The 17,006-nt window shown below is 46.1% G+C and overlaps 2 protein-coding genes across 2 annotated transcripts; one reads left to right on the plus strand and one right to left on the minus strand.

Annotated features, from left to right (window-relative positions):
- Positions 1-6,239: 6,239 nt before the first annotated feature.
- On the minus strand, positions 6,240-9,240 carry LOC119400452 (40S ribosomal protein S9). The gene is made up of 4 exons (XM_037667494.2): positions 9,115-9,240; positions 8,010-8,234; positions 7,163-7,349; positions 6,240-6,441 (listed from the first exon to the last, which is right to left on the minus strand). Exons 2-4 carry the CDS (start codon positions 8,224-8,226, stop codon positions 6,267-6,269), a joined length of 579 nt encoding a protein of 192 aa, XP_037523422.1. The 5' UTR covers positions 8,227-8,234; positions 9,115-9,240; the 3' UTR covers positions 6,240-6,266.
- Positions 9,241-9,397: 157 nt separating this feature from the next.
- On the plus strand, positions 9,398-10,778 carry LOC119400453 (p21-activated protein kinase-interacting protein 1-like). Its single transcript, XM_037667495.2, has one exon. The coding sequence runs from the start codon at positions 9,418-9,420 to the stop codon at positions 10,765-10,767; it is 1,350 nt and encodes a 449-aa protein (XP_037523423.1). The 5' UTR covers positions 9,398-9,417; the 3' UTR covers positions 10,768-10,778.
- The last annotated feature ends 6,228 nt before the right edge of the window (positions 10,779-17,006 follow it).

The following is a 17,006-nucleotide window of genomic DNA, read 5'->3' on the forward strand; positions in this document are numbered from 1 at the left end:
CTGAGGTGTTTGGTGTGATTTACTTGCAATGAAGGAAATGGCCGGGACGTTAAGCTGTTCACAATAACTCATGTGCTACCCTACACTGGACAAAGGGATGGCAAAGGGTTTGAAAGGGTGTAAAAAGGGAGCACATAGAAAACGTCACAGCCAGTCACTCTTGTACGGTATGCAACACCACTCGTCAGTCATGAACATTTCCTCAACATGCTTTTGAATGACAAGCTAGAGAAAGCGTAGGGGAAATAGTCCAAATGAAATGTATAAATAAGGTATCGATCACCAATCATGCAGAGGCGAGTTTATAAGGACTGATGTGGCAGCACAGTATAGAGAGCATAGGGCAACCACTTGTCCTGGGACTCGTGGGACAGTTCTGCATTTAAGGACTATTCGTAGGCCTAGAAATGAATATGATGAAGACATAATGCTGAATAGCCTGGCGAAAGAAAAAGAGTTCACGACTGGAAACCATTAGGGGTGTGCGAATATTGAAATTCTATCTCATATCGAATAGTGCCAAATAGTGGCCAAAAAGAAACATGGTTGATCCCTCTGTCATAGGAATCGGTATAACACGAAAGTAAAACGTGTCTTCACAGACGTAGTTGAGCGTTTGTTGTGGATTGTTTCGCCCCGAAGGCGAAGGAATGAATGCTATAGCAACAAGTTGTAATGTCACGTGAAGAACGGCAAGCAGCTCGAAACTTGCAACGCGCTGCTCAAGCAGAAAGGACGCGCGGAACGAACATACACAGGATGAGCGCGAACTAACAACTGCCACAGCTCGACAGTTAAAGCGCGCTGGTCAAATACAAAGGAGGACGCACGAAACGAACGCCCAAGTATACACAGGATGAGCGCGAACTGTCACGGTTGTAACTTATTTGTTAGCACACCGTGTTTGTTAGTGAGCAGCGCGCTCCTTTCGCAAAAGCGGCCGCTGCAGTGAGCGAAGCGACCTTCGTGCTCTGTAACTTTAGCGCAAACTTGCGGTGACAACGCTAGACGTACAAGATAAGCGCACGCGCAGGAGCAACCACGCCCTGTAGAGGCGCCCGCTCATCTCAACGTGTGAGGCGATGCTGGCGATGCGCGCCGTTCACGCCGTTCGAGCCCTTCGCGCCATCTCGCTAGTGATAACGAAAACACGCTGATGTATCGCGATCTCTGAGTACAGCCACCGGCAAATGGTGTATATAAATAGCACGCCGTTAGTATGTCGAAGAACGTGCCGTCTGTGGCGGAGTCGTTTCGCGCTGCGCGCTGGGGATCGAGGGGTCGTAAGTTTGGTGACGGAACTTTTTCTTCCTAGTTTTTTTCTTTGCCATATGTTAGTCTTTATATTTTAGAACGTCATATCCGTGACGGAAATGCGTCAGTGTAGCCGTGGTGGGCCCCGGCATAAAACACTTTCGTGATAATATAGAATACAAAAGATCTTGCTGAAAATTGACAGAAAGAACAAAGTAATGAAATCTGCTCATGTCCTCAAGCCCGTAACGTGGCGAGTTACTGCTACCGAAAGGCTACAGATTGTCATGCAGCAACACGAGCTGTTCCACGAGACCTGGCTTGAGGCTCTTTTGCCGTGATGCAATGGTGTTTCCTGCAGTTCAAAACATGCACTCACTGGGCACCTCTGTAGCAGGGATGGGAAGGTACTGTAAAGCCATTTTGGCGGTACCTGGATAAAGTGCAGCTCCATACTCTTTCCAGTATTTCAAAAGATCATCCTTTCTTGGGATCAGTGGCTCAATGAAGTATTTTTTAACCTCTTGATTGTCTGAGGCCTGAGCTCAGCGTGCCAGTAATTTTTTGGCACTAGCAGTTCAATAGTTTCCTAGACTGTTCCCTGGCCTTTTTTGCTGGAGCCATGATGTGCGTGAAATAGGCTTGTGCGAATATTCGAGCTCTTCGAATATTCGAACGAATATTACAGTATTCGAATTCGCTTCGATTCGAATTTAAATTATTGGAAATTTCGAAGTATTCGAAATGAACGAATAGGTGTATATTAATCCGCATGTAACCCCCCTGTAAAGGTGGTTTCACTGCAGTGGAGGAGTGCTATGCCGTGAATGCACCTTTCCAGAAAGAATCCGCACTGCCGCGAAGCCCTCTTTCAAGGTTAAATGAACAGATTACCCTCACATCGATTCATCATTTTTTAAGTTTAAAGGCTTGTTGTACCAGCTTATATGCTCCAAGTATAGTAAATTTTAAAACGTCACATATTTTACAGGTTATCACCTGCATTCTACCGAAAGCCAAATCCTGCTACTATTCAAGGTTGCTTCCACTTCCTTTGAGAAAAAAAAAATGACATTTGAACATGCCTTGTTACAATTTTAAAACATTGTGCCGGTTGGTTGGGTCATGACAAATACGGCCATTTTTCTTTATAATATGCGACGTATACTATTTGAATTCGATTCGAAATTATTCTACCAAAATCACTATTCGCTTCGAACCTAAAATTTGCTATTCGCACAAGCCTAGCGTGAAAGGATGTCGTTGAAAGTTTTAACAAAATGCCTACTGTAACAACGTTAGTGTTAGTTTTATCCACCCCACCTTAACCAAGTTGCACCATTGGCCTTTGTCGCATTTTAAATATTTGTCCTGTCGAATTATTTGAAACTTCTAATACTAGCTATTTGAAAGTCAAATCGAATAAACTCGAATATTCGCATACCTCTAAAAACCATACATTGCGGTGTATACAAGAATATGTATGCCTAGGGCTACTACTAATAGGAGAGCCTGAGTGCGACAAAGAGATTCACCGAGGAATAAATGGGCTGAGGCACAACCAAGTATTGCCAGGGAATCTGCGCCCGTCATTAAAGTGAAAGGTATACAATCACTAACACATGGGGCCGAAACATCGAGGATAAAGCAACTAGAGAAAAAGTCGAGGACCACGCAGCGGGCAATGGAAATAAAAATGATAGGAGTAACAGAGATCGGAAGAAATGGACCTGGGCTGGCCACGTGATGCCTAGAACAGACAACCGGCGGACAGTACTATGGCTACCAAGGGATGAGAAACGCAGTCGAGGAAGGTGGAGAGTTAGATGGAGTGACGGAATTAAGAAGTTTACAGGGATAAAATGAGATCTGCTCGCACAGGATAGGCCTTCGTCCTAAAGTGAACTAAAGTGAATGGATGGATGGTCCCGCAAGAGATACGGAAATCTTCACAATGTCCTGCATTTCACACTTGACTGTTACTGTTCGGCAGCTCCTCGAGCTAAGTTGCATCGGGTCTGTTTGAGGATGTATTAGCCGCAAATGCTCCAAGCTTACAAAAAAGACAACTAGCTGGGCGGCCACTCATGGCACCTACCAACGCTTGTGGTAAATGCAAGCTACGAGCAAACCTGCCAGGAGTCTTACCAGTTCGTGTGATCACAGCGGGGCATTTCATAAGCAGTTCGATCCGACAAGGAATACGACCTAATTCAAGAAAGTAAGACAAGTGGCATCAAGTAATTCCCTGGCTATTACCGTATTTACTCGAATCTAGGCCGGCCCCAATTCTAAGCCGACCCCTGAAATTCGCAAGGCCAGAAAAAAACAACTTAATCATGGTACTCAAATCTAAGCCGACCCCCTTTCCACTTTTGCACATCGTTTTTTTTCCAAAAAAAACGTCGGCTTAGATTCGAGTAAATACGGTAATCAGTTTGATGCGTGAGGACTAAGCCACAGATGTTCTGTGAGTCACTATTTTTTCAGTTCGGAGCATGTTAGTGATGCCATTAAATTATGCGGACGCTTGTGAGGACCAGAGAATGTGCATGAAGTAGTTGAATTAATGAGCTTTTACTGCACTCAGCAGTGGTCCAGCCAATTTAGGATTCTGAGCAATTTTTGGAGCAGGAAAATTAATCCTTTGGAGCATACAAAATAGTTTGGGAATACTTGGAGCGGTACAACATTATGCCTGAAGTGTTTTGGTACATATTAGTGTGGAAACAGAAAAAGCTGCTATAGTGTAAACAAGGACGCAAGACCAGTAATCACATAGCAGGGATCAACTGGGCTCTTCAAAAGGAAGAATGTCACATGCTGGCTTCACTGCAATGTGCATTGTGGTGCAGCAATATCGACAAGACGAGCATGGCACATACGGCGTCTGCAAGCGACAGGTGTTGAAACATAATTCGAAACAGGAAAATCAACCTAACCATAAAACCAGCAACATACCCATCGAAAGGAAGGACAAAAAGGTTGTTGCGAATGAGAACTCTCTATTTGAGATTCAGTTTGCAGAACACAGTCCATCATCCGCACAATATGGCCGATGCCCCATTATGCTCAATAATTGTGAACATTCAGGCGTGCACATGCATCAAGTGTATGAGGAGAACACTGACAGAAGACCATGTATTGTAACATCACAGCAGCTATTAGAATTTATTACTGTAAAGCATATTTCAGACAGACCAAAATTATGCTTTGATGGCGGCCATGTATCAATGGCAGCACACTCGAGAGCTGCCACCGTCTGCAAAGTACACTGCAGCATGTTGAGAATGACTTCTATGGTGTCCTTTTTGGGGCGAAGCTCCTTAAGGTGGCACCCGTTCGTCCCTCGTAGTCGTAGTGCGTAACCAGTCTTACGCTTTGACCTCCAAGGTGGTGCCGGTGGGAGATTTTTCCTGTGCGTTGTTGAACAATAAAAAATTCGCAGCGTGCGCGTTAACTAAAAGCCGAATTCTTCTGTCTCTCATTCCCCATTAGCAGCCATTGGCATGTTCCAGTAGGAAACGTTAGTAGAAGTGTAAGTGTTAGCTAAAAGCAGACTTCTTCTCTCATTCCCATTAGCAGCCATTGTTTACCTCCAAGGTAGTGCCTGGCGAGATTTCTCCTGTGCGTGATTAAACAATAAAAATTTTGTTCAAAACACCGTTGATTGATGAAATAAACCAACGAAAGACGCCAGATGTTTTGTAAAAGCAAAACGAAAGAACGCCAGATGTTTCTAAAGCAAAACGAAAAGACGCCAGCTGCTTAACGAAAGACGCCAGATGTTTTCTAAAGCAATGGTTTTCTAAACAATGAAAATTCACAGTGTACATGTAAAATTAAAGTGAGCTGCAAGTCGTCATAACTCATCGAACCTTTAGTATAAACGCGCCCGATCTCACGTCGGTGATGATGTACTGGGCAGAATTCACGGAAGATTCACGGTTTACCGATGAACCTCCGCAGCTTCGCCCACTCATCATCATTCACTCCGTGGATATGCTGTGATTTTTTTTGCTCACTGACGATGATAGCGGCAGTTTAGATGGTGTTTAGATAACACGTGCCAAAGTCATGCGTTATTTGTGGCTCACGGCGTGTCTATGTCTACATATCTCGTTTTCTGCTAATGGCAAGTTTTGATGCATGCTGCAAAAGGAATGATCACAGCTTCAGTGTGCACGAGTGGCACCAGCACGACTTTATGCTGGATGCAGGTAACACGGGCATTTATGCCCAAGTAGCCTAGTGGACCCTGCAGCAAATACAGCACACTGGTGGTACGAATTTTGCGGGGCCACGAAAAATATTCACATCACCAGAAATCTAAAAATGGTAAGGGACAAAAGATTGCAGGCATATCTTTTCATTTTGTGCAACTACCGCAGATCAAATAACATTATGCAGTGGGAGTGACATGAAGCATGTGGGTTATCAAATGAAGTGTTGAACATTTAAATTCGTCTGCATGAAGATGCAATCTGCGCCGCACATTGCTTGAAGTGGCAGCTGTACAGCCAGCGAGCGCTACATTACAGTGCACATAGTGGCTTTAAAGATAAAAAAGTTTCTCCTCAAGAGCGAGTTTATAGACTAACATGTCATAACTTTTATAACTGAGGTCACACGCACACTTGACGGCACTGAGGCTTTGGTTACGCGCATTGGTGCAAACAGGGAGAGAGGAGGGCTTCTGCACTAACCGTGGAAAAGCTGTTGGTGTGTTCGGTGCCAGACCAAAAAAATTTTGGGCCAAAACCACTCCACAGTTGTGCAGGCAGATGAAATAGTTAAATTTGGCACAGCGCAAGCTCCGCCTGATTGGAATCATACAAGTAGAATTCTAGAAAAATGGCGCAGCTGGACTACCACTGTGCACTATCACTCATGAGCTGCAATGCGTTTGTTTGTTGTAGCTGCTGAGTGCCAGCATTATGCAATAGTAGTGTACCAAAAAGGAGGACACAATCAAGAAAGGGCTCTTGTTTATTTTAGTGGAGCGACACAGCCTAGTCATCGTCCTCTTCCTCCTGTGCAGTGCCTCCTTGGGCCTTGCGCATGTTCTTCCTCTTGACACGTCCGGGGCGGCCACCACCGAAGGGAGACTTGAGCGAGAAGTCGATGTGCTTCTCGGAGTCGAGCCGCACCACGAACGAGGGCACATTCACCACTTGCTTGCGGACCCTGCAGCATATACCGCACACTCGCATCAAATACAGCACTGCAGTATAACCTCGGTCACAAAAAATATTCGTTATCACCAGCACACATGAAAAAATAGTAAGAGAAAAGAGTGCAAGTGCATGTTTTCATTTTCTGTTTCACAGAGCCGCAGGAACATCATAGACACGGAAGTTTTCAGACATCAGCCATCATACTGGCACTCGTAAATATATGGTGCACGTGTGTGTGCAATTTAAGGGACCCAACGTGCTGTGACCCACGACAGCTAGTAGCCCCTTGCTAATCTTAGCACACTTTTCCGCAGGACACTAGAGTACTGCAGCGAAAGTGACTTCAGAAGCGCACACAAAAAATGTTAGGACCACTGTCCTTCATTCTTTTTTTTTGCAGTGGTGTTGGGGGCTGTCTTTCGGGGACTTACAGCCGTGCCCACACAATTGAAAGGTTTTCTCAAAATTCTGTTCAATGTAGTCACAAATTTTCCTATGTATTGATGTTAACATCATCAAAATAGTTTGATAAGAAAGATAATTCAATTTATCTGAGTTTAAAATAGTCTGGTTTTACTGTACTTGCAAGATCAGATCAGCAATGCAGATCAAACTCCAGTGTCCACGTGTTTTTTGCGCTGCATTTAATGATGTTATCGCACCAACTCGCCCAGCAAGACACCCTTCCGGAGCAGTTTATGAAGGCTTATTCAGAGTGAAGGATCACCCACCGTATGTGCCTCTGTCGGATGAGCACACGGGCATGGTGGATGCTCTTGGCAAGGCCGTGCTTGAAGACCTGCGTCTGCAGGCGACGCTCCAGAAAGTCCTCAATACGCAGACCCAGCACGTAATCGAGCTTCATCTTGCTCTCCTCCAGCACACCCACACGCACCAGCCGGCGGAGTAGTGCATTGCCTGCGTTATGCGTAAAAGCTCTGACAACAGTAGCCAACTGGTGCAATGTCCTCGTGCAGCTGCAAACTACAACATCCGGCACAGGACACTGACTGGTCTCGATGTCAGTTCCACAATACAGCTATTCGTTGCGACAGACACTGCACGTGAAGGCAATGTTATACTTGTATTTTGGGCAAGTAGACATCACTCAACACCACTTACTCGGCTACATGCGACAATGCAAAAAATGCACAAATAAGTGCAACACAGCCAGTTGCAAGGAATGAAGATCCAAACAATAGACTAGAAGCCTGAATACTGCAGATCAGTGGCAGTGCTGTTAGCATGATGGTTCACTACAGATAGAACTAATCAGCATCTTGGCTTGGCAGTTTTTGATGCAAGTGTTTCAGCTCGTGTCACTGGGGGACCAGTAACGTGGATTTGATGCTTTCAAGTGCTCTCACTATATTCCCGGCGTCACACACACCCAAAAACCAGAACAATGGCGTATATGGGACGCTAACGGCACCATCGCCGGATCACTTGCGAGCTTGCATAAATTAGTCATTGCCAATGTTGTGACTCAATACTTCACAAAACGCCTATTCAGCCCCAAAATGCTGCTGCATTCTGCCATCGGAGTTACGAGAAAGTCGTTTCGCAGACGACACGCACCTTCGAAGAGCCGCTTGGGGTCTTTGTCGTCGAGCGTGAGCAGCTCTCGGGCCGCCTTACGGATTTTGGCAAGCGTGTACTTGACTCGCCACACCTCGCGCTTGTTCCGCAGACCGTACTCGCCGATGAGCTTCAGCTCCTGGTCCAGACGCTCCTTCTCAAACGGACGCCGGGGCGTCACGTACGTTTTACTGTGCACCGTTGGGATGCGACCCATGGCTTAGCCTGCGTGAAAGGTAGGATCACATGTGCACAATGAAAACCGCGTGACAGGGCACGCTATATCTCGATTACCCGCAACCACTTCACGTTCGCTAATGCCTACGCGCGAGAAGCTGTCGCGCATGGAAGACGGCCTTACCTTAGGGCCCCCCTCCCCCCGACCAGAAAATCTGCCAGCGAGTCAAGTACAAAACATGCAGGGCTTGAGGGCCCGTAAACACGTAGAAAATGTCCCGACAGGGACATGCCCGGACAGCTAGCAACTGAGCGGCTACACAAGCTGTTCACTAAACACATACGCTGAACTTTGGGGAGCCTTTCACTTGATTAGGCGCTGGACTGGGAACCCGATGTTACACGCTAACCTTCTTTAACAGTGCCACTGACGAATAAGTAAAATAAAGTGTACTAGCACACTTGTCTGCACAATGCCAAGCTACGTTTACTAATGATCGCTCAATAAATGTGCGTGCAACATCGAATGCGGTATCGCAGGGTAAACGTGTCCGCACACTCTGGCTGCGGCGCTTTACAAAGTCGTGGTTTTCATCCATAAATAGAGCAACTATTTCATAACATCACTCGTGCCTATGTGATTACATGATTTAGGAAACAGACTGTAGCGGGCGGCAAGTTATATCAAGTGTACGCAGCGTAGTAGTAGTAGCTACTTTTTTAACAGAGCATGTCAAAGAAGCCGGGATCAAGCGAGAAGTGAGGCTTAGGCAACCAAAGTAGCGTGAACGCTACAAGAATGCGGAGAAAAGTTTTAAGCACCAGAAAAGCAACGGAAACTTTACTTTCATGCTTATGAATCGTTAAAGAACGAGTACAGGCTTTTCGAAAGGCCTAAAAAGAGCTAAAATTGGTACAAAACGCTTACCGATGTGCCACAGCCACGTGTGGTAGCGAATGGCGGCTAGAAAAAGAACTCGTCCGGCGCCCGCTTTTACGACCGTAGTGACAAGGCCATAGAGTGCGCTAGTGACAGGTATCGTAGTTATTAAGCAACAAAAATAAAGTAGTACTTTTTGCGAATACAAATGTATTGCTTTTATGTTGCTTTTAAAGCGCTTATACATGTATTAACGAAAGTCATCGTAAATTTACCGTCACCGCATATATATTTTTTTTATTTGCACTCAGTCAAGCCAATCCGTAGTTTGTTGTGCTCTCATTTACATCAATGGCGGCGCCCGAAGAAGCCGAAAACGTGTTTGACGTGATTCTCGGGACGTACGAAGAGTTTCTCCTCGGATACGCTCTTCAGAAAGGCAAAGATGGACAGCTCAGACTACAGCAGTTCTTCACAAACCACTCGCACCTCGGATCCGTGCGTTGTGTGGCTGCCGGCGGCAAGTTCGTCGCGTCGGGCAGCGTCGACGAGACGATCCGATTGTTCAACATGCGAAGTCGCAGCGAAATGGGCTCGCTCATGCAGCACGAAGGTACCATAAACAGCCTGCAGATGTACAAGTCGAGCCACTTGTTCAGTGCCAGCGATGACAGCACCGTGTGCGTCTGGAGCACGGGCAGTTGGCAGTGCTTGAAGACCTTACGCGGTCACAAGGCCGAGGTGCTGTCGCTCGCCGTACACCCGAGTGGCAAGCTGCTGCTCTCCGTCTCCAAGGACAAGACACTGCGGACGTGGAACCTAGTAAAGGGACGTAACGCGTACATCACGAACATCAAAGCTGTAGCCGAATTCGTCCAGTGGTCGCCGGACGGCGTCTATTTCGTCATCGGTGTCGGAAACAGGCTCGACGTTTACAGCACGGAGAAAGCCGGCAAGGTGCACTCGATCGACTTCGGCAAGCGCGTGGGCGCCGCCGCATTCCTCTCGGACGACGTCGTCATGCTCGCGGGCGAAGGCGGCAACGTGGAGGTGCACAACGTCAGGCGCAAGTGCGTCTACCAGATGTTCGCGGCGCACACTAGCCGAGTCAAGGCTATGCAAGTCGTCAAAGTGCCATCGGCCGACGACGGAACGTTCTTGGTGACAGCCGGCAGCGACGGATCGATCAGGGTGTGGAACGTCGACTCGGAGAACTTGGACGCCAGTCCGAGCCTGTTATGCGAGGCGCGGTGCGGGTGCAGGATCACGTGCATGGCAGTACATTCCGTCCACGAGGAGGACGGTGGGCCGCGAAAGGCGAAACGAAAGAAGAAAAGAAAGAATGTCGAGGGAAATAGAGCTGAAAGTTGCAATGACGAGCTGGTCGAAAACAGCGAAGACGTTGAGCAGCGCTTGGATGCAAGCAGTGATGCTGCAGAGGCTAAACATGTTTCTTTTTCTGAAGAGATAGAAATCAGCCAATACGAAGTCGACGCAGCTGGAGGTGGAGCTGAGAAAGATGACGACGGTAGCTTGAATGAGGCTGAGAAGTCTAATCGGCGGTCACGAAAACGGAAAAAGAAGGCTGCCAAACAGGTGTCTCCCACCGTTGAGTCCTCTCCGAAGGAGCAGGCTGTTGACAAACCACAGTCTAAGACAACACCCAAAAGGAAAAGGAGGAGGTCTAGTAATAAACTGTAGGTCTTTTCTAATGGCTTCTTGTGCTGTTCTTGCGTGTCGACGAAATGGCTACTGCCTGTTAATAATGTGAACCAATGACATAAAACTAATGAAGCATAACGTCACTATGCAACAAACAAGTTACTGAGTTCCACAATTTTTTCCACCTGTGGCTCATCGAGATGCAGTAAAATGTTGGCACGCAAATGCCCTTGCATCTGTTCCAGAGAAGCCTAACTGCAATAGACGGGAATTAAATACATTACCTTCTAGCAGAACACTTGCCAAAAATTCTTAAAGAGCTGTATCATGCAAACTCGGGATGAACATATTTTTCTGTCAGTCTATTTTTAAAGAATACCTGCCACACATTTCTAAGTGGTCAAATAACGACCTTTCTGTTGAACTCTCTTGGTTTGCGAGAAAAAGTTTTTCTAATCCGAGTAGAAGCAGAGTTATTGCATGAAGTGTGCACTATCTCCATTTTGACAAGCATGCTAGGAGGTGTAAGGGTATTGGGCGCGAGGCCCACCACTGGAGACGCAGGTGCTGCAATCGCTGTGACGTGCAGGGTTGGATGACATGATCTCACCTTGCTCTGGCGAAGAGAAGCGGACGGTTGAATGCATTGCTTTTAACCGCGATTTCGCGGCTTTTTTCCTTTTGAACAGCATTGTTTTGCTCTCACTTTATGTCTACAGAAACCTAGAGGCTACGCAATCTGGAAAAGTGCAGAAAAATTGGGGGACGCTTAAAGGGATCGACAACTGGACAGAACGTGTGGTTAGATCCTGGTAGAAATGAAAAGACCATGAAATATAGTGACAGATTCCAGCATCCTTTTCACATTGTGAGAAGGATTTATATTTTTAATTCCTGCTTAATAGTAACAAAAACTGGTATGTCGTGCAGCCTCACGGAAGAGCCTTGAAGCAGGGTTGTGAAGTCGGTCACTTTGCTGTACACAGTCTGATGCTGTCGTGCGTGCCATAATTGGTCCTCAAAGTTTGAGTATGTATATTATTATCTATTCCTGCTCTGTTCTGTGTTGCCTACGAGGTAAAAGGGGTTAAAACGGACAGCGATAACGAACGTTCACATAAAAGCAAGGCGTTTCTGCTCACGCACGGGAGCCTTGTTCACAACGATAAATGAATGTGCAAACAGTCCGGTTATGTGTTTTAAAATATGACGTAGCAACATGCGTACACGTGTGGGAAGTTGCCGTCATTACGTTTAGCCCGTGCTCCATTGTAAGGATTGTCAGAGATGCCGAGAAGTCCAGTTATTTTCTCTCTCCGTTATTCTTGCCCTATTCAGTTTATTTTGTGGCTAGTTGCTTCTGCGTGCTCTACCATTGCTGTTCGATGAAACCGTCTTTCTTACATCATACATGTGCTGCTTGAATCTTCGCTGAAAATTACCTGTCTTGCCGACGAAACTTCCACCCCAGTCTGCATCCCCCCCCCCTTGGGTGTCCATTTTAATTGTCCTCATGTGACATTGATTGACCTTCTAACAGCAGCAGCGCAGTATCATACTGCTTATCAGTGAAGCTGTAGAGGCGCTAGACGCTGGTATTTTTACTGAAACATAACACTGCCATTTAGACCACGGTGCGCCACACCTTGCAGCGTGCTCATTCCAAGTGCGCAAAGTAATACGGCCAGCTGGCACATGGTGCATTTTCTATCGCAGTCGAGCCCTATCGGGACCATATTTTTCGATTGCAATTGGGCCCCTTTGTAGAAGCTGGAGAACTGAGTCAATCATTGAAAATTTGCATGCCTATGTGGCTCGATGGCGATCGAAAGTGCACCGTGACACAGAAAATTTGCACAATAAGGAGCAGCAGGTAAGTATTAAGATCTCGCCGCAGAGAAACTTGTGCTCATGTGAAATGCTATCTAGCTACAACTCCAAATGGGGCACGCGCGTGCGTATGGCTCTCTTGCGTTTGCCTCCAATCATATCAGAAAGGTTGCGGCTGCATGCAGCTCTAAGCATGCTTGGTTGCTTTCCACAAAATGGAGAATCCGCTTGCGTCGTGCTTCATAGAGGTATGTGTGCTAAACAGTAATGTAAATGTGCGCATGCTTGTCGTGTCAGCCGTGGCCCATTTTCAGATGCTAACATACAACGAATGAAGTTGCACGGTTGCACGCATTTCTTGGAGCAAAAATATGTGTATTAGACGCAAGCACGCGCTAAAGCCCATCTGATGCTTCAATTCGACACAAGATGGTTCGTAACCTTCTATAAAAGCAGCGTGCTCAGCCCCTGTGACTTCCATGTAGGCGGCCATAGCAGACGATGTCAGCAAGGTGTTGTCTAAGGAATTATGAGGAGCGTAACATTTTTTCAGAGAAGGTATGTAGCACTTCATATGGTCAGTGACGAAGCTGCCGCAGTATTTTACTGATTCCATCCAAGGGAAGTGCAACGAGAACAATAATAAGGGACGGCTGACAGCGGTACGGGAGAGGCTTGGCGGAGCAATCCAACCTTGCAGGAGGTCACAGGGGTGCCTCCGCATGGTGGTGCCACGGTATGTTCTCGCGCCCAATCCCAAGGTGGTGAATTCAGCATCACGGAAATATTATGCTGGTGTGTCACAGCCTTGAAGATTGTTTCTCTATTTTTTTTTCTTGGACCGTCTTGACCACTGCTTCTGCTTCAGACACACACACAGTGCTGACATGTGGTGGCCGTGATACCTATAGAATGCAGCACATGGCCTCCTAGATCAATGCACCGTCCATGACATCTGACAATACTAGTTGTGCCTCAATAGGACAGACTGTTGGGCTAGTTTGTCCTGCATTTTAGCAAAGTGAAATTAGCGCTAATAAAGGTGGACACAAAGGCGAGGCACACAAAGACAGGCGTTACTGACAACTGTTTATTGTAAAAAACGCCTACTGAATTATATACACACTATTGTTCATTTGCTGTGACACATCAAGAAGGCACCTCGAAAAATAACACAATAAAACCGCAGATCAAAGAGCACTCTGGATAGAATCGTATTCCAAAGAATGCGGTCCTATCGCAGCAGCGCCGACACAGATTGGCTTCGTTAGTGCTCTGTGGTGTGTGAATTCTTTGTGTGTCTCGTCGATTCGTTGCGTTATACACAATACAGTTATGCTATACCAACACGCCCAGTCTTCAACTGTAGCAAGTCATGTCGCTGCAAATCTGGCCGCTAAAGTTAAAGGGGCATTGACACAAAATTTCGCGGCCGAGATAGCCTGCGGGATCGATTCCTGTGAACATGCGTATATCATCTGCAAAATATCAACAGCGAATATAGCTTGGAAGGTATTTCAAATGAATTTTGAAGTTTGCGCGAGCGATCAACATCCTCTCTCTATTGACACTCTCAAAGGGGACCCTGGGGTAGGGTGGCTAGAATGGGGAGGTGTGAAAAGCGGCCGCGGAAACCGGTCCCCAATGTGCGCCGATGCCGCAAGGGGCGCTGTACGCAGGGGCGCGTGGCGTTGAGCAGACGACGTACAGCGCAGCCTTGCTAGCGTCGGACGATTATGGCTCGCGCTATTTTTTGCGTGCTACACTTTGCAGCGTTAATCGTTTTCTTTTTACCTCAGCGATTGCGCTAATAAAGCGTAGACTTCCTCCCCCCATTTGAAAAGCAGGGTTCGTATTGCACGCCCAGTAGCACTGCGCGTGCCAGAGTAATATTGCTAGCGGCATTTCGCGCACGCCACTTTTGAGCAGCAAGTTTTTTTTTTGTTCTTTTTGCGCTTGTGCCCTGCCGTTTTACCACTTGCTATTATGTATCACTGCAACTTATTCAAGTCATTTTCAGTGCTTATTCACATGGTTAAGGTACGTCTTTTTTTTTTTTTTTTAAAAAGGGATTTTCTTTACTTTTGATGTTCTGAAAATGTACGAACATACAGAATTGCGGTTCACAAAAAATTACGCTTCTATTTGGTTCTGTTCGAAAGTTATGGTCCTTTTTTTGTGAGTACACTCAAATTGAAAATGACATGTTCGGAAAATTTAATTATTGTTTTTCTCGAAACTTGATTTTCAGTAGGTTTTTGTTGCGAAAAAAGCTCATAGCTATTAAACAGATCAATATTTTCCCATGAAACTTTCCATGCTTCTTGCTCAGACATTTACTTGCGCCTGTGCAATGAACTAGAATCATTGAAACGATGAATGACTTTTAATGTTATAATACTTCAATTGAAATGCAACCTTCTGAAACAACACGACTTATGGTGGTTTTAGGCTGTAATATACCTAATAATAATGATAGCGCAAGGATTCTAGCTCATCGCACAGCGTACATACACAGCAGGGGCGTAGCAAGAATTTTTTTTATGGGGGGGGGGGGTGTTCAACCATGTTCGTGCGTGCGTTTGTATGTGTGCGTGTATATATACATATGCAAAATTGAACAATTTGGGGGGGGGGGGAGGGTGGTTGAACCCCCCAACCCCCGCCCCCTTGGCTACGCCCCTGGTACACAGCTATAATGCTGTGAAGCCATTTTTTTTGTATGGTTGGATTGGTATAGTTATGAATTGCCGTGATGGCCGTGTTATGCGTAATATTGGTAATTACATTATAATTACCTTCCGTTATTTTACTGAACGCACTTGCAGAGCCCTTTTAAACTGTTCGCCCAAAGGCAAACACAAAACAATTAATTTTGGGTCAAAACCTAAGATTTCTAAAAAGGTGAAGAAGAAGAATGTTTTTATTTTCATTGAAATGATTTACAAAAATTGCTGCGAGAACATCCGGATCCGTAGCCGATATGGCTAGTTAAGGATCCGTTAAAGACATTGCATATTGTGGTTTATTTAGCGAGTACAATGTTGATATATAAGATTCAATCACAATCACATTTTACAATACGATCATGCAGAAAAAAAATAAAAAAAGAACAGAGTCAATGTGTATGTACACAGAGTTATTAGTTCGGTATCAATATGGTGACTGGTAACTCCCCGATAGGAAGAGTTTTCTGAGTGATTGCGTCATATTTGGCAGGCATTTAATTAGGGTAGGGATACTGTTCCAGATTTTTGCACCAATAAAGGATACTGTTCGACGGCCGTAAACATTGTGGACTATCGGCAGGTTAAGATTTAGTTGTTCCGCCTGTCGAGTGTGACCTCTAGGTTTTATTAAGACTGATGAGTGAAGGGGCACATTTTTATTCATTATTTTGTGTACTAATGTTGCGCTTTTGTATTGCCTAGCCATATTGCCTAGCCATAAACATACCTAAAAAATTGCCTGCTCTCGCGCTTGTACCCATTACTATGCACTAGCTGCTGGTCAAAACGTCATGTGTTCGTTTTGTCGGCAGGTTGAAAGATTTATTACTTCAAAGGAAACACATTCGTACACGAAGCAAGTTTATTTGAACTCTGCAATAAAGAGCTATCTACAGAACACAGGTCTTAGCCCACTTGGCTTTTTCTTCTTCCTCCTTATGGTTAACCCCCTTTAAAAATAAATGCACCAGAGTTAAGGAATAAAAGTGTACAACATATCACGTTGTACACGCTGTCGTTCACTTCAGACTACGCAATACCAACTAGCCCAACGTCGTTCCCCTCTACGTGCCTTGCGTAGAAATGCTTCTCGCATTGTGCTGCGTTCCTTGTCAGCTGCCTCTCAGCTCTCGGTATCGCACGACCTTACTTCTAAAATAACTCTTTCCACGCCAGTACTCGGAACAAACATGCCTTTTCTGTCGACGACAGTACCCAGAGTTGCAGCCAGGAACGAAGCAACAACGTGCAGTTTTATTCTTCAGTTTATATCCTCACACCTCAAAAATCCATGACCCTTGAGCAATAAGCACCACTCGAACGATGAAAAATACGACGCCGCGTTGCCGAGTGCTAGGCTTTCCTCCGGTAATCTGCAACGGCGGCGGCCGTACCGGCCGTACCATGCAGCGCCCCTTGCAGCAGCGCCCCTGGCGGCATCGGCGCGCAGAGGGACCCTCTCTGGCAAGGGAAACACGCTGCGCTCAGCACACCTCCCCATTCTAGCCACCCTACCTGGGGACCCCCTGCATCCGTCACTTGACCACGCTGCAACAAGTTATGATGACGTCATAGCCGCCATGTTTTTTGCCGCGTTTGCTCCAGCAGCCTATTATTCTAGGCACCCTGTCTATTTGTCGGTGGCTGCTCGCGAGCCGTGCGGAAGTGCGTCACAGTTCTGTGTGCCGATGTGATCGAGCTCTGCACCCGCTAGGTGGT

This window comes from Rhipicephalus sanguineus, chromosome 7 (genome assembly GCF_013339695.2).
Source record: "Rhipicephalus sanguineus isolate Rsan-2018 chromosome 7, BIME_Rsan_1.4, whole genome shotgun sequence".
Classification (NCBI taxonomy): domain Eukaryota; kingdom Metazoa; phylum Arthropoda; class Arachnida; order Ixodida; family Ixodidae; genus Rhipicephalus; species Rhipicephalus sanguineus.